General features: G+C 40.8%; 1 protein-coding gene across 1 annotated transcript in view; it reads right to left on the bottom strand.

The window, feature by feature from the left end:
- The window catches only part of usp10 (ubiquitin specific peptidase 10), a 77,146-nt gene that overhangs the window by 22,593 nt on the left and 38,473 nt on the right, over window positions 1–16,080 (bottom strand). The window contains exons 6-11 of the mRNA XM_033035793.1: window positions 14,730–14,839; window positions 14,463–14,518; window positions 14,220–14,323; window positions 10,837–10,936; window positions 7,502–7,679; window positions 5,337–5,502 (exon numbers count right to left, since the gene is read on the bottom strand). Coding sequence (XP_032891684.1) covers window positions 5,337–5,502; window positions 7,502–7,679; window positions 10,837–10,936; window positions 14,220–14,323; window positions 14,463–14,518; window positions 14,730–14,839 — 714 coding nt within the window. The remainder of the gene's footprint in view (window positions 1–5,336; window positions 5,503–7,501; window positions 7,680–10,836; window positions 10,937–14,219; window positions 14,324–14,462; window positions 14,519–14,729; window positions 14,840–16,080) is intronic.

Here is a 16,080-nt window from a genome sequence, read left to right as displayed (position 1 = left end):
AATTCTAGATTTGCCACCATCCAGCTAGAAAAATGCCTCCTTATCTCCATTCTTGAGGTATGTCCCTTTATTCTGAGGCTGTGCCATCTGGCTCTCGACATTCCCATTACTGGAAACATCCTTTCCACATTCTTTATGTAGACCTTTCATTATTCGGTAGGTTTCATCGAGATCCTCCTACATTCTTCTAAACTCCAGCGAGTACAGGCCCAGAGCCTTTAAACAAGTTACTATGCTGTAATCCGTTTGTCACTTTGCCCACTCTCCCAACCTGTCCAAGTCCTTCTGCAGCTTCCTCCACATTACCTGCCCCTCCAACCATCTTTGTACATCCGCAAACCTGGCCTCAAAGCCATCATCCAGAACTTTAAAACGTAACGTGAAAAGCAGCCAACCCCACACTGATCCCTGTGAGCACCACGAGTCACCAGCAGCCACCCAGAAAAGACTGCCTTCATTCCACATTTTGCCTTCTGCCAGTGAGTCAATTTCCGAGCCTCTATTAAAATGGGCTCTTATCTTTCTAGCAGTCTCAGGTGTGGCACCTTCTTAAAGGCCTTCTGAAAGTAAACAACATCCACTAACTCTCCTTTGTCTATCCTGCTTGTCACTGCATTTGTCAGGCAAGATCTCCCCTTAACAAAGCCAGACTAACTTCGGCTATTTTATATGCTTTCAAGTTCCCCAAAATCTCATTCTAAAGAATAAGAACAATGGTGATCCTTCCACAATTCCCAACGGTACATCCCAAATCCCAATCCCCAGCACCGGAATGCACCCGTTACTGTTACTTTCCACAGTTACACTGCTGGCAAAAAGGCTGGATGCACAAATACATAAATCACGTACAATTATGTTCCTTAAATTTAGATCAACAGCATAAAAATCATGGATGATCAAATATTTTGTCTCCTTACATGATTTTGTTGTTTGTCCTACATAAAGCACAGAGGGACATGTTACAAATTTGAGGAGGTGGGGACAAAAGGAAATGACAGCTGTCAAACCAGGCGATGGGGAAGAATAAATATCTGTAGGCAGCTGCTTTACCTGGCAGTAATACTTGCCTCTGCATTACCTTCCATTCAATGTGCCCTTTACTCATTATATATATATTGGGGTCTATTCAATTTAAATTACAATTGGTATGTGCCATGGTAAATTATAGGCCATTGGCATTGGTACCCATTTTGCATCACAGTCTTGTGGATATCATTTCTTATGTCTGAATCGGAGAATCTCAAGGGAGCTCCCAATTAATTACTTTGCCCCTCCAAGCCAAGTAAAAGTTACCGTATTTCCCGGCAATGAAGACGCACCTGCGTCGAAGACGCATTCCCATTTAGAGTTGCTAAATTTTGAAAAAAGGCTGGCAGGACACAGCTAAAAAAAAATATATATGTATCTCGCGCTCAAAAACAAATAAATAAATAAATGGTAAACATGAGGAGAGTGACAGTTCAATTTACCCAAGGCTTCCAGATCTCCTCCATTGTGAATGGGTGGGGGGTGGAGGGTGACGGCAGGTGGAGAGATGGTGGGAAAAACGGGAGCACACCGGGACAAGTTGAATCAGTTGTGATTTTATTGAATGACAATACTAGTTCAAGGAACCAATTGGGGTGGAAAGAGTTCCTTTCACAGCGTGTGGGGAGTCTGGCCTGGGTCAGCACGGGCAGGAGTGTTGAGATGGAGGGGGTCGGGGATCATTCCAGCAACTCACTCACTCACCGCTGCCCCGGGCACAGAGCTACCGCATTGTGGCCGGGGAGGGAAGTAGCTCGGGTGGCTGCGAGAGACCGACGGGGCCGAACAGCGGAACCAGCCGCCACGTCCGCACCTTCTGCCGGCCCGCTCACCTCTGGCAGTGCTCTCTATCTGAACACCTCTTTCCTGCCGCTCACCGGCCTCGCTCATGTCAGCCGCTTCCCGCAAATCCTTAAATTCTGACTGCCGCCGGGTGCAGGACATGGCTTCACTTGCTGCGTAGGGTGACACTGCATGGCATTCACTTCCCGGTCCGTGTCTTTCAATGTCGCTCTGACACAGGAGTAAGCTCCACCGCCAGCGGTCCTGTTATCCATCGCCCACTGACCCGCTCCGCTCTATGATCTTTGCTCTTGAGCTGGTCCCTTCACTGGCTGGTCCCGGCGGCCGCTCGCAGCCACCCGAGCTACTTCCCTCCCCGACCACAATACGGTGACTCCGCGCCCGGAGCGCCAAGTGAGTGAGTTGATGGCATACTCCCCCGCCCCCTCCTTCTCAACGTTCCTGCCCATGCTGACCCAGGCAAGACTCCCCACACGTTATGATTCAGGTTAGCCAAGTCTATCTTTCTTGGCTAACCTAACCTTCTGCCTCCAAGACGCAGGTAAATTATCGTGCCTTATTTTTGGGTTAAAAAAAGCGTCATTTGATAAGTCCCACATAGGCGATTAGTGGGCAAAATTAGGGCACATGGTATTGGGGGTAGAGTGCTGACATGGATAGAGAAGTGGTTGGCAGACAGGAAACAAAGAGTAGGGATTAACGGGTCCCTTTCTGAATGGCAGGCAGTGACTAGTGGTGTACTGCAAGGCTCGGTGCCAGGACCGCAGCTATTTACAATATACATCAATGATTTGGATGAAGGGATTCAAAGTAACATTGTGGGGAGGATGGTACGAGAATACAGGGTGATTTGGACAGGTTGGGGGAGTGGGCAGATGAAGTTTAATGTGGATAAATGTGAGGTTATCCAATTTGGTATCAAAAACAGGAAGGCAGATTACTATCTAAATGGCGTCAAGTTGGGAAAAGGGGAAGTACAACGGGATCTGGGTGTCCTTGTTCATCAGTTCATCCGACTATGAAAGTAAGCATGCAGGTACAGCAGGCAGTGAAGAAAGCGAATGGCATGTTGGCCTTTATAACAGGAATCGTCAAGTATAGAAGCAAAGAGGTTCTTCTGCAGTTGTACAGAGCCCTAGTGAGACTACACCTGGAGTATTGTGTGCAATTTTGGTCCCCTAATTTGAGGAAGGACATTCTTGCTATTGAGGGAGTGCAACTTAGGTTTACAAGGTTAATTCCCGGGATGGCGGGACTGTCATATGCTGAGAGAATGGAGCGGCTGGGCTTGTACACTCTGGAGTTTAGGGTGAGAGGGGATCTTATTGAAACATATAAAATTGTTAAGGGTTTGGACACGCTAGAGGCAGGAAACATGTTCCCGATGTTGGGGGAGTCCAGAACCAGGGGCCACAGTTTAAGAATAAGGAGTAAGCCATTTAGAACGGAGACGAGGAAACACTTTTTCTCACAGAGAGTTGTGAGTCTGTGGAATTCTCTGCCTCAGAGGGCGGTGGAGGCTGGTTCTCTGGATACTTTCAAGAGAGAGCTAGATAGGGATCTTAAAGATAGCGGAGTCAGGGGATATGGGGAGAAGGCAGGAACGGGGTACTGATTGTGGATGATCGGTGCTGGCTCGAAGGGCCGAATGGCCTACTCCTGCACGTATTATCTATTGTCTTCAATGCCGGGAAATACGATAATTAAAGGTACAATGTACGATGTTGAATTAGAAAGTCATAGATCATTTAGTTGACGTCTGAAGTAGGAATATAGCGTCTCAATGAAGAAAGTGTCATTACTCATTTATAATGAGGCCATAGTAAGGAACAATTACCTCGAAAAAAAATTAAACATGTGGCATAGAAGCCAATTATTTTTCAGGAATAAATCCCAAGCCACTCAGTTCACTGCCCTGACTTTAAAAAAAAGGTACATTTTTAGCTAACCAAACTTCACTGAAAGGCAGGAGACCCCATTACTACCAGTTGAAATAACTGAAATGCTGAGGGGAGAACGGCGGCACGGTGGCGCAGCGGTAGAGTTATTGCCTTACAGCTCCAGAGACCCGGGTTCGATCCGGACCTCTGTTCGTACAGAGTTTGTATGTTCTCCCTGTGACCTGCATAGGATTTCTCCGCCGCTCAGGTTTCCTCCCATGCTCCAAAGAAGCACATGTTTGTCGGTTAATTGACTTCGGTAATTGTCCCTCGTGTGTGTAGGATAGTGTTAGTGTGCAGGGATCGCTGGTCGGCGCAAACTTGGTGGGCCGAAGGGCCTGTTTCTGCGCTGTATCTCTAAACTAAACTAAAGATAAGAGAGGCTGTTTTGACATCAAGGCAACTTTTAACCAGGAATAGGTAAAACTTATGTTATGGAGCACTGAATGAAAGTTACAGTAATTAATCAAACCTCGCTCAAAGACAGATGGTTGTGGGCAAATATCCAGCCCTAGTTCCACAGAGCAGTGCCCTTGATCAAGTTGTCATCAGCTACTATATCAATGATCTACCTTTCACCTTAAGTTCTGAAGTGGGGAGATACAAATATAATCAAAAAGTAGCAAATAAAGCAGCCCATGCTTGCATATAATAAAACTTAGTATACTTAGAATACTTGCCAGACGATTCTCTCAAGAATTTCAACACCATGCTAAATAAGAGCCTCTTGATTTGCAATTCACCATCCATAACATTCATTCCCTGCACCACTTGCACATTGTGCCTGCAAGATCTATAATTTACAAACATACCTTAGATGACACTGACTATCTCCCAGGATCTATACCACAGAGAGCAAGGGCAGCAAGTGAATGGGGATACCAACATCACTGTGGGGTTTAAATCCAGTAGCTCTTTCCTCAACAGAACTATGGGACTCCTTCTCCAGAAAGATTACAGTAATTCAAGAAAGTTGCTCACCACCACCTTCTCGAGGGCAACTAAGAATGAATAATAAATGCTGGCCTTCACACTGATGCCCAGACCACAAAAAAAAGAATTTCAAGAGTCCAAAATGGCTCACACAACATTGCTGATGCTTCTGCACTTAAAATCATATATAGGCTATATCTTGCGGCAACTAAATTCCAGGTAAATGGCTTGATATTAAAACAACTAAATTTAAAGTACAAATGTTTAAGAAAGAACTGCAGATGCTGGAAAAATCGAAGGTGGACAAAAACGCAGCATCTATGGAGCGAAGGAATAGGTGACGTTTCGGGTCGAGACCCTTCTTCAGACACGGAGAACTGCAAGTACACGTAAATCTGCTATTTGCCACCACATAAAACACACCTACATACAGATACACCGTTGCTTAAGTGCATTCAGGCAAGTAAACAAATGCATATATTCTACATTCTACAATATCTAAAGTTAAGAAATATATTGTTTCAGTACTCCTGTTATTTGTTCACAATAAAACTCAATAAACAGTTTAAAGTAATAGAATTGATAAGTGATTTCCATATAAATTTGGAATCCGTTTTGTTAAAAGACATCTACCTCTTGTTTGGTTTTAGTGGTGTATCCCTGAACAGACTCCCTGGCCACCAAGCTTTCCAGAGCATCCTGCACTGTACGAATCTTCTCTGACTGTGTATCAAGCTGCAGTGAGAAGAATAGCTGGAGGGTGGCAGATTCCTTGGAGCTTTGCTGGTATACAACAGACCTGAAGGAAAATTTTAAGACCGTATATATATTTTTGAATGCTTCAAGATCAGTTTAATAATGAGAAGCAGATTTGGAATAATGCTAAATATCTATATATTGAAAAAAAAAAAACTCATGAGAACATGCATTCCCATTATCCTTACTAATAATAAACCAAAACACTAATTTTCACATGCCACTTTGACCAACAAAACATTTTTCAGAATAAATTGGTTGACCAACGTTACCTAATGCAGCACAAAAATGCCAGTTCTTCAAAAGATCTAAATTAGCTCCACTCCAATGCTTTACCACCACCCCCACACCCACCCCAGAAGTCTGCATTTTTCCCAGCTGAGAATATAAATTGTTTTAACTTTTAAGTTGGCCCTAGAGTTCAAAAATTCTATATTCTGTCCTGTAACTATATCTCAAAGGTATTGTCGCCAACTTCTAAATAAACCAGCCATCCTTAGCTGGTATTGGCTATTCACAACTCCAGATCCAGTGGTCAAACCAACAAACCACAAATTCAAAGTCGATAATAAAATCAGACCCCTCAGAATTCACTAAGGATTGAAATCAGACATGGCAAAGTAACGCTTAACCCAGTCAGCTTCGTAAAAATCTCCTAATTGAATATGGAAACATGTCTGTATTAGGAGCGTTTAGCAACAGTTCAAAGTTGTATGCGCACAAATTCAGATCCTTCAAACAATATCCCATTCTGCATCAATTCCAAGGTACATCTTGCTCCATTAAGACAGATCAAGTCTTCAATATTTGTTTGCATACCTTCATTTTGCATATTCTGCACTGTTTATGCACTCATACTTGCTGCCCCAAAACCAAAATTATAATTGTTCTTTTACAAATGAGGAATGGAACAAACATCTAGTCTGTATCACGTAAAATTGATTGATTTTTTTGAACACATCAGAATATCATTTCACTCAAAGTTTTACCCAGTTTACTGTGGGAATCTGTCGCAACTTAAGTCAGCCTTAACTATGTTCAGAACCACAGTACCTTTTTTGATCTAGCTTCAAAATAGAACAGTATTTACAGAGCTAAGTTTAAAAACTGCGAGGGAAACTTATTGATTTGTTTTGCCTAAGTAACCGTTGAAACAAATACCTTGCCCAAGACAATCTTCACCAGAGGTGATTATACATTTATTTAAAAGTTTGATATTCAAATCAAATTAAAAAGCTAATGGGTGAAAGAGAATGAGAGCTTCAACAGTTTATCCAGGAGTGGCATTGTGGATAGTATATTTTCTATTATGCCCAGAATCCCAAATGGTGCATTTCTTCTGCATCTTTTTATCTTAAGGGCTCAATTCTGGCCCTATTCAGGGTTTCTTTTTGCTGCCATCAGATTATCCTTTAAAAAAATATTTTCAGAGGTGAAAATAGGCCTTCAAAAAAGTTTGTCTATCAATTTAAAATCATTGAAAGAAATTGACCTATTTTTTCATTTCACTATTCAACTTTTCTCAAATGAAGTCATGTGCATTGAATAGCTCAACATGTTGCTCTATACTGCAGCACATTTGGTCATGGAGCTTTTTTTTTTTAAACATATTGGAGCTCTGAAGTGCATATAGAGCATTTTTCAGAATCCATTTCTGGAACCATAGCATTGACCAATGTACTGCATTCCTCTTTATTTTGGCAAACACTTAATCTAAGGATAATAAACTCCTAACTTTGCATACTGGCTCTTTCATTCAACAGTTGGAATTGCCACACTGAATGGGCTTGGTTTCCATGATATAAAATGGTGAGGGGGAGCAGTAAGTCAGCCCCATTTATAAAATACAAAAAAAAAATGTCCAGACAAAACAAAGCAAGTGTCACAGCAAAAAAGTTACTAATGTTTATTAATGTGGCAGACCTCAATGGAGTTGCTGTACATGCATAAGCTACACAAAAAAACCCTAAAGTTTCATATATCCACAACAAATAAAATTACATACATTTTTCAATAATTTTTAAAAATTGAACAATAATTACCGTACGTGCCCACCAAACACATCAGTGATGGGTGTGCGAATGAAGTCAGCTTGCCGTGTGACAGAGGTTTTATTTCGGGGACCTACTTGCTCCCATTCATCTTCACTACCTTCACCTTGCTCCTCCAGGACTTCTTCAGCACCTTGTTGCGATTCAGGTCCATTTGAAACTGCATTTTCTGTGTTTTTTAATAAGCAAAATAATTCCAAGATAAGCCATGCCTGTTTTTTCTACTTTTGAAGTCACTAAAGAAATAAAATTTATAAAAGCTCCCTTGTCTAGTCCAATGTTGTCTTGGTAACAAAGACATTCAGATGTATACTTACCTTTCTGTAATCATTTGCACAGTACACTATTTAGTTGCACCGAAGTCTACAAATGTTGAATTAGTTATAAAAATCTACTATTCTAGAATTGCACACATCTCTTGCAATGCACTGGCATTATTCTATCTTTTGATTCCACATGAAAAAGGACTGACAAAAAAAAAAGAAGCAAAGTTGACGCAAGTGATTAAAAAAATCAATAGGTCATTCAAACCTCAGATCTGTTTTACAATTTAATAAATTCTTGGCTGATCTGAACTTGGCCATATTTCAGCATACCTGAAATAACCCCACTTTTCTCAATTCTCACAATACTCAAAACTAAAACTCGAATTTTTCACTAATGTTAAATCTTCCGAAGAGCCCACCTGTTTAATCCAAAGTTAGATGTACAACTTGTTGGCATATGCAAACATGTTTACTAAAGTTTTCAGTCCTATAAACCAAAATGTTAAAATATGCATTACAACATTGGCACATCTCTATACCCATTCTATTCCTGCCTCAGGAAAATTGTTCCCTCATCGATGCCTCTCTCTCTCTCCAACTACCCCCACCCCACCAGCGCACCAGATCAGCCTGTGGTTCCTTCCTCCGTAAACTTGGCCATTCAAACTGCTGGTATCTTTGTCCTTACTCCACTCAGTCCCACTCATCCATTCACTCATGTTTACACTTACATATACAGTTAAACAATTTCTCAATCTTAAAATGCTCACTCGCGTTCACCCTTTATATTTCTAATTTCTCATTCAAGAAAAGGCTTTTTGAACATTTTCTCTACTTTTGGGTAATGAAGGCTGTCTTTACTCTGTAACTCACGATGGTTCATGTTGTCAGAGTGCTTCTTCTGCACTTTAACACATATGATGTGGGTTTGCTTGTTTCACTATCGTTAACCACCGCCACAAAAAAAAACAACATCTGGCTCACTAAAAAGGGTAGTAAAAAATTGCAGATGATGGTTTACACCAAAGATAGAAACAAAGTGCTGGAGTAACACAGCGGGACAGGGGTCTGAAGAAGGGTCTCAATCCAAAACATCACCCATTCCTTCTATCTAGAGATCCTGCCTGTCCCCCACTGAGTTACCCCAACATTTTGTATCTATATCCCCTTAAAAAGGGAATCGCCTTTCCACAATTGATATTAAAATTTCCAAATATTAAACTGAAATGAACTAGTTTGGAGGCATCATAACATTTTAAGGTGCAACTCAAGTATGCGCTCACTCAATCTTATATATTGCACAAAGCAAATTTCCAGTAATATTTTAAATGAGGTAATAAATTCAAGATTAAATTTGAAATCATGATTGTCCTCCAGTTGAAAACTGAGCAGTAGAATTAATCAACTATACATTGCAATGGACACACCATTACCCCTTGAACCCCATTGGTTTCCCCTCAGGTACCCGACTCTCATTCCACATCACAAAAATTGGTTAGTACAGGCCAGAATAATTGTTACCCATAGTTTACCCTAGTTCAGATAGGGGTGAAAGGGAGGAGGATAAATGAGGGGGATAAACAGTCTGAAGAAGGGTTTCTACCCGAAACGTTGCCTATTTCCTTCACTCCATAGATGCTGCCTCATCCGCTGAGTTTCTCCAGCATTTTTGTCTACCTTTGATTTTCCAGCATCTGCAGTTCCTTCTTAAACAGGAGGATAAACGGGTTTTGTGCAAGGATAACAATTACAGGAAGTGAGGGAATGGGATTGGTCGGAGCTAGCAAAGACTTGATGAGCTGAATGACTGCCTCTTTTGTCATGACAAAATAACTGAGCAAAATTCAATTGTCATGCAAAGCAAAACCAGACGCTAAAATAAAGAATTTGCATCAAGTTAATACAGCTCTTACACTGTCAAATAAAAACACACACTCAGAGATTTAAAGCTTCAGACAGAGCATTAGTACTGTTCTGACTTCCCTGCTATACAAAATATGTCATTGAATTGGAATGGGTGCAAAAGAGACTTGGGAGGATGTTACCGGAGTACGATGGTTTGTTTGAATTCCAAGGAGACACAAGATAAGCTAACAATGTCTTCCCTGGAGCATTGGAGGCTGAGGGGTGACCTTGTAGAAGTGTTTAAAATCACAAGGGGAATAGATAGGGTGAATACAGTCTTTTCTCAGGGTAGGGAAATCTAAAACTGGAGGGCATAGGTTTAAGGCAGGAGAGGATAGATTTGAAAGGAACCCGAAGGATAGCTTTTTCCACACAGATGGAATAAGCTGTCAGAGGAAGTGATACAGTTGAGTATAATTGCATTTAAAAGTCACTTTGGATAGATATATGGAAAAGGTTTAGTGGGATATGGGCCAGGCACAGGAAAAGGGTGTCAGGGATTATGGGGAGAAGGCAGCAGAATGTAGTTAGGAGAGATAGATCAACCGTGATTGAATGGCAAAGTAGGCTTGATGGGCCGAATGGCCTCAAACTGTTCCTATTACTTATGACAAAAATAGTACCAGCTTGATCGAGCAATTTAGCCAGCATGGACAAATTGGGCCAAAGAGCCTGTTTCTGTGCTGTACGGCTCTAGGACTGTGACTAGTCAGTTTGACGTATGATACATTGCACAAAAAAATGTTCATACTATTTAATTTTTCAATTATATCTACTTTAAAATAATAGTTTGCTCTAATCAAGACAAAGTGGTGGAGTAACCCAACAGGCAAAGCAGCATCCCCGAAGAACATGGACAGGCGATGCTTCAGGTCAAGACCCTCTGGTTGTCGTTTCATTTTAAGATCAGACGGGCTACTGTCAGAATTATTGCAGAGCTCGCTTTAAAACATGTTAACGCAATATCTAACTTGTAATTTAGAAGATTAATGGATTCAACTAACATCTGTTGCAACAAACACCAAAAATACAACGCCCACATTGTGTAAAAGCGATTCAAAAGCCTTCAAAAGTGTGATGATATTACAAACTAATCACGTTTTTTGGAATTCATTTTGGGTAGGAGGCCATTACAAAATGCCACGGGTCACTTACTTTCATCCTGTGGAGTAACAAGTTTCTTCAGTGTCAACATCTCCTCATGAAGTCCATTTAGAATAAATCCCAGATATTCTTCTGCATCCTCTTGCCGACCCTGAATAAAATAGCATGACCCATAAATTAAAAATATTTAATAAATACAATGAAAAACAAATGGATACAAGTCTCAGCAGGAAAAATAAAATTTGAACATGTACAAAACCTTGAGCAGTCTTTCAGAGCCACTCAATTATTTTGTTATCTGCAGTCGTCACGGAAATGAATGCAGCAAATATACAGACAGCAAAGTCCCAGACAGCAGGTAATTATCCATTATGAACAAAATTGTGTTGACAAGGTGCTAAAGAAAGGCCTGCTCCTATTCCAATTTGTGGCATGGTATTATTTGTTAAAATGTGGACCACTCAAACAGATATAAACCCTCAGTAGAATCTCTGAGTGATCAAGCACCATCTCTGTCTCGTCATTTAAGTGTAACTTAAATTAAGTCAAGTAATTTCTTAAAGGAACAACCCACTTTAGAGATCAGACAGTATCAATTAAGTGCACATATTTCGGTTTTTAAAGCCCAAGTCTGGCAGAAAACAAAATGTAATTTTAAGGCAAAATATTTGAAGATTTAGCTTTGGGTCAACTTGCCACAGCAACACATTTAAGATCAAGCTTCAAATTAATAACTGTATAGTCAAACACCTCCCTCCCAAGATACATTTAGTTCATGTGAATGATGCAATGCAATTTATAGTACAGCCACTCCAGAAGCTGCTTTTCTCAATTATGGCTTGACCATAGTCATCATACAGCACAGAAACAGGCTCTTCAGACTAACTCATCCACGCTAATAAAGATGCCCCATCTAAGTTAGTTCCATTGGCCCGTATTTGCTCTACACCTTCTCGATCTATGTACATGTCCAAGTGTCTTTTAAATATTGTTATAGTATCTGTCTCATCTACCTCCTTTGGCAGCTCGTTTCATATACCTAGCATCCTCCATACAAAAAAGTTGCCCCTCAGGTTTGTATTGAATCTTGACCCTCTCACCTTCAACATATGGCCTCTTGTTTTTTTTTTCCCCTACCCTGGGTTAAAAAAATCTACACATTTACCCAATCCATTCGTCTCGTGATTTTAAACACCTCTATAAGATCACCCCTCAGCCTCTTGCACTCTTAGCCTCCCCAACCTCCCTATAGCTCAGACCCTCATGTCCTGGCAATATTCTCATTAATGTCATTAAGTTGGAAAAGAGACCAGAGAAAATTATTCTTCTAGCAGGGTGACTAAAACTAAACATAGTTCTCCCAGTTGGGCCTTACCAACATCTTGTACAACTTATGGAAAAATATCATCAATATGACAAAATTAGTATTGGTGAAAAAATAAAGGAGCAGAGGCTGTACAATTGCCTTCATTAACAAAAACTGCAGGAAAGAACCTTATTCACTTATGTTAACTTTGCTGCTTGATTCAAATGAAATACACACAAATCCTCATTACATACAAGAGAAAGGGGATATCATTTCCAAGATAACAAAAAGAATGGAAGTCATTAAAGTACTCTCTTATGGAGAACCATTAACACAAGTGGCTGCTAACAGTTCCAAACGCATCAAACGTACTTCTGTGGCGGTGGGAGGGAGGTGGCTTGCTGAGATTCCTCGTCTTCACATCAGTTGCCATTCTAATGATCCCCATAATTCAAATTCTCTCAAAACCCCCCATGCCCACTTGTAGAGGTTACAAATTGCGACTCCACTTACTTCAAGAATTGCTTGGTTTGAAGCCCATGAGACTGGGTAAATTGTCAGCATTGCACCTGTCAGAGTTCAAACCCATTCCCATCGCATGCAATTAGACCTTGTGCTAATTAGAGAGGTTAGACACATGGTGCTGAGTTCCAGAAAACTTCAGGCAGAAGTTCCTTTACATCATAGATAGTTCAAGAAGGAACTCTGGAGGACTGCGTGACTTTATGTACATTCAGCCATACACAGCCCATTAACAATATGCAGATAACAAATCAGCTGATAAATATAAAATAATGTAAATTTAACTTCATCAAGTTTGGGTAATTACCAATTTAAACAGAATAGGCTTGAAGGTCAGCACTAACTAGCTAGCTATCACAAGTTCTGCTGGAGTCATACTGAAACCAGCTTATTACTCATTTTACTTGCAAACTTCATTCAAGTAATACTATAACCACCGATTTTAAAGCTGGACAGTTGCTGCATGGGTTTAATACAAGTAACCCTTTATTCTATAGAAAGACACCTTGTAGTCACCTGCAGGAACGGTCTGCTGTGTATCACAGATTTAATCTGGATGCACACCAGGTGTTTACCACTTCCATCGTTTCTTTCATGTAATCTTTTCAGTAATTGACAGTAATCTACTTATGACAAAAGCAATATGAGAAACATCTGGAAAAGATATTAATGTACCAGCAATTTTAATTAAAAGGTTTGTAGATGGACTGACATATCACAAGACATTAGCCTTTTGCAGTGAAAAATAATTTGCACATGGTAGCATAGTGTTGTACAATGTCAGAACTCGAATAAGTTCATTGTGAAAATGAAAAATGATGTCCATGATTCTGGGGGCAGGGTTGGGAGTGGAGAGGAGGGTTGGAGGAATCCCCCAATGGTAAGAGTAATATGGGTAGGGTCACAAGACCTTTCCTCGAAAAAGGTAGGAAGCTTAGAGGGCCATCACTCTCGTTTACCTAACAGCTGACTATGCACCAGCGATAGAAGAGTGATTGGGAGCAGGTCTCCAGCACTCCTCAATCAGGAAAAGTGATTGTTACGTTAGAGACTGCGGTGGGAAAAATTAAAAATTCAGTTGCAGACAGAGACAGTCAAAAACAACTAATGATTATTAAAAAATACCTTTCAGCATCACAGGAAGAGCATGGCTCGGTGACAACTCTCCTCTGTGAGGAAGGGCACGGCCTCTCTTCAGCACCTCCCACTTTGGTACGAGAGAGATCGGAACAATTCAGAGGTGTGGGGGGAGGAGAGAGAAGAGGACAAGTCATGGGCATAAACTCACATCCCAATCCATGGCACCATGCACTGCGCCACCAATAACTTTTCCATTTTATATTCCACTTTGACATTGTTTTACACAGAGGATTTTATCATTATGAATTATAAAAATGTTAAAGCCAATTTGGATTGTTAATGAGCACAAGGGAGTCAAATCATTCAATTTAATTCTGTTTACAGAATTTCACTGCGGCATGGCTCATTCAAGCTGCAACCATAGCAGTGGTTTGAAAAGGACTTGGTAACAGTCAATACAATGGAATCTCCAAAACACCATTTGGGAATTAAACAAAAAAAAGTGCCAACATTAGCCTAAACTTACCTTTTCAGATAAACTCGACTTGATAACTGTCAGAAGTCTATAAATGTAGGTTGGTTCGAAAGGAATTCCAGTGCGAATATCTTTAACACTTTTATCACCCGTACCTTTTAATAATTATGAAAGGTTGCAATTAATTAATTATATTACAGCAGTGCACTCATAATTAAACCACATGATTGCTTAATAATATGAAGCTCAGTAAATTTCCTGAGCACAAAGCCACTAAAGATAGAAATTACTCACCCGGTTTTGTCTTGGAGGGTATTGGCATTGTACTGAACTCATTCATCAGTCGTACGCTATTTAAATCATCAAGAGAGAACAATTTGCAGTTTAGCGTATTGTTTTTAATCTTTGCAATTCTTTAAAAATAATTTATAAATGATAGGAGTAAAGATTCTTAAAAGGGACAGACTACAAATTGAATAACACAAATCCCATTCTACATTCAGGTGATCTGACAACATTAATCAAATAAAAATGTTGCATGTACAAATATGCAATACGTACAAGCTGTCGATCATCGGTGTAGAACTACGCGGTCGCTGTGTCTCATTAAACATCGGAATTGACTTCATGAGGTGATACATGGGTGGACATGCAACCAAAGCTTGCAGAGTCTATATCACATTTGTTAAGGGAACATCGATCTTCAATCCATGGCAATTACAGTGCATTCAGAAAATATTCAGACCCTTCCCTTTATCCACGTTTTGTTACGTTAGTCTTATTTTAAAATGGATTACATTCTTTTTTTTATCATCAATCAACACACAACACCCCAGAATGAAGAAGCGAAAATAGGTGTTTAGAAATTTTTGCAATGTAATTAAAAATAAATAACTGAAATATCACATATAAGTATTCAGACCCTTTGCTATGACACGCAAAAATGAGCTTAGGTTCATCCTGTTTCCATTGATTAACCATGAGATGTTTCTACAATTTGATTGGAAGTGGTAAATTAAATTGATTGGACATGATTTGGAAAGGCACACACCTGTCTATATAAGCAGGTCCCACAGAGCAAAAACCAAGCCATGAAAACAAAGGAATTGTTCGTAGACCTCTGATACAGGATTGTGTCGAGACACAGATTTGGGGAAGTGGTATAAAACAATTTTTGCAGCATTGCAGGTCCCGAAGACCACAGTGGCCTCCGTCATTCTTAAATGGAAGAACTGTGGGACTCTTCATAGAGCTGGACGCCCGGCCAAACTGCACAATCGGGAGAAGCGCCTTGGTCAGGGAGGTGACCAAGAACCCGATGGTCACTCTGACAGAGGCCCAGAGTTCCTCCGTGGAGATGGGCCAACCTTGCAGAAGGGCAACTATATCTGCAGCACTCCACCAATCAAGCCTTTATGGTAGAGTGGCCAGACGGAAGCCACTCCTCAGTAAAAGGCTCATGACAGCCCGCTTGGAGTTTGCCAAAAAGCACCTAAAGGACTCTCAGACCATGAGAAACAAGATTCTCTGGTCTTATGAAACCAAGATTGAACTCTTTGGACTGAATGCCAAGCGTCACGTTTAGAGGAAACCAGGCACCTCTTATCACCTGACCAATACCATACCTACGGTGAAGCATGGTGGTGGCAGCATCATGCTGTGGGGATGTTTTTCAGCGGCAGGAACTGGGAGACTAGTCAGGATCGAGGGAAAGATGAACGGAGCAAAGTACAGAGAGATCCTTGTTGAAAACCTGCTCCAGAGCGTTCTGGATCTCAGACTGGGGCGGAGGTTCACCTTCCAACAGGACAACGACCCAAAGCACACAGCCAAGACAACGCAGGAGTGGCTTCGTGACAAGTCTGTGAATGTCCTTGCATGGCCCAGTCAGAGCCCGGACTTGAACCCTGAT

This window comes from Amblyraja radiata, chromosome 17, assembly GCF_010909765.2.
Source record: "Amblyraja radiata isolate CabotCenter1 chromosome 17, sAmbRad1.1.pri, whole genome shotgun sequence".
Lineage (NCBI taxonomy): Eukaryota > Metazoa > Chordata > Chondrichthyes > Rajiformes > Rajidae > Amblyraja > Amblyraja radiata.
The sequence above is the reverse complement of the archived record's forward strand: the minus strand, read 5'-3'. Positions and strand labels throughout refer to the sequence as shown.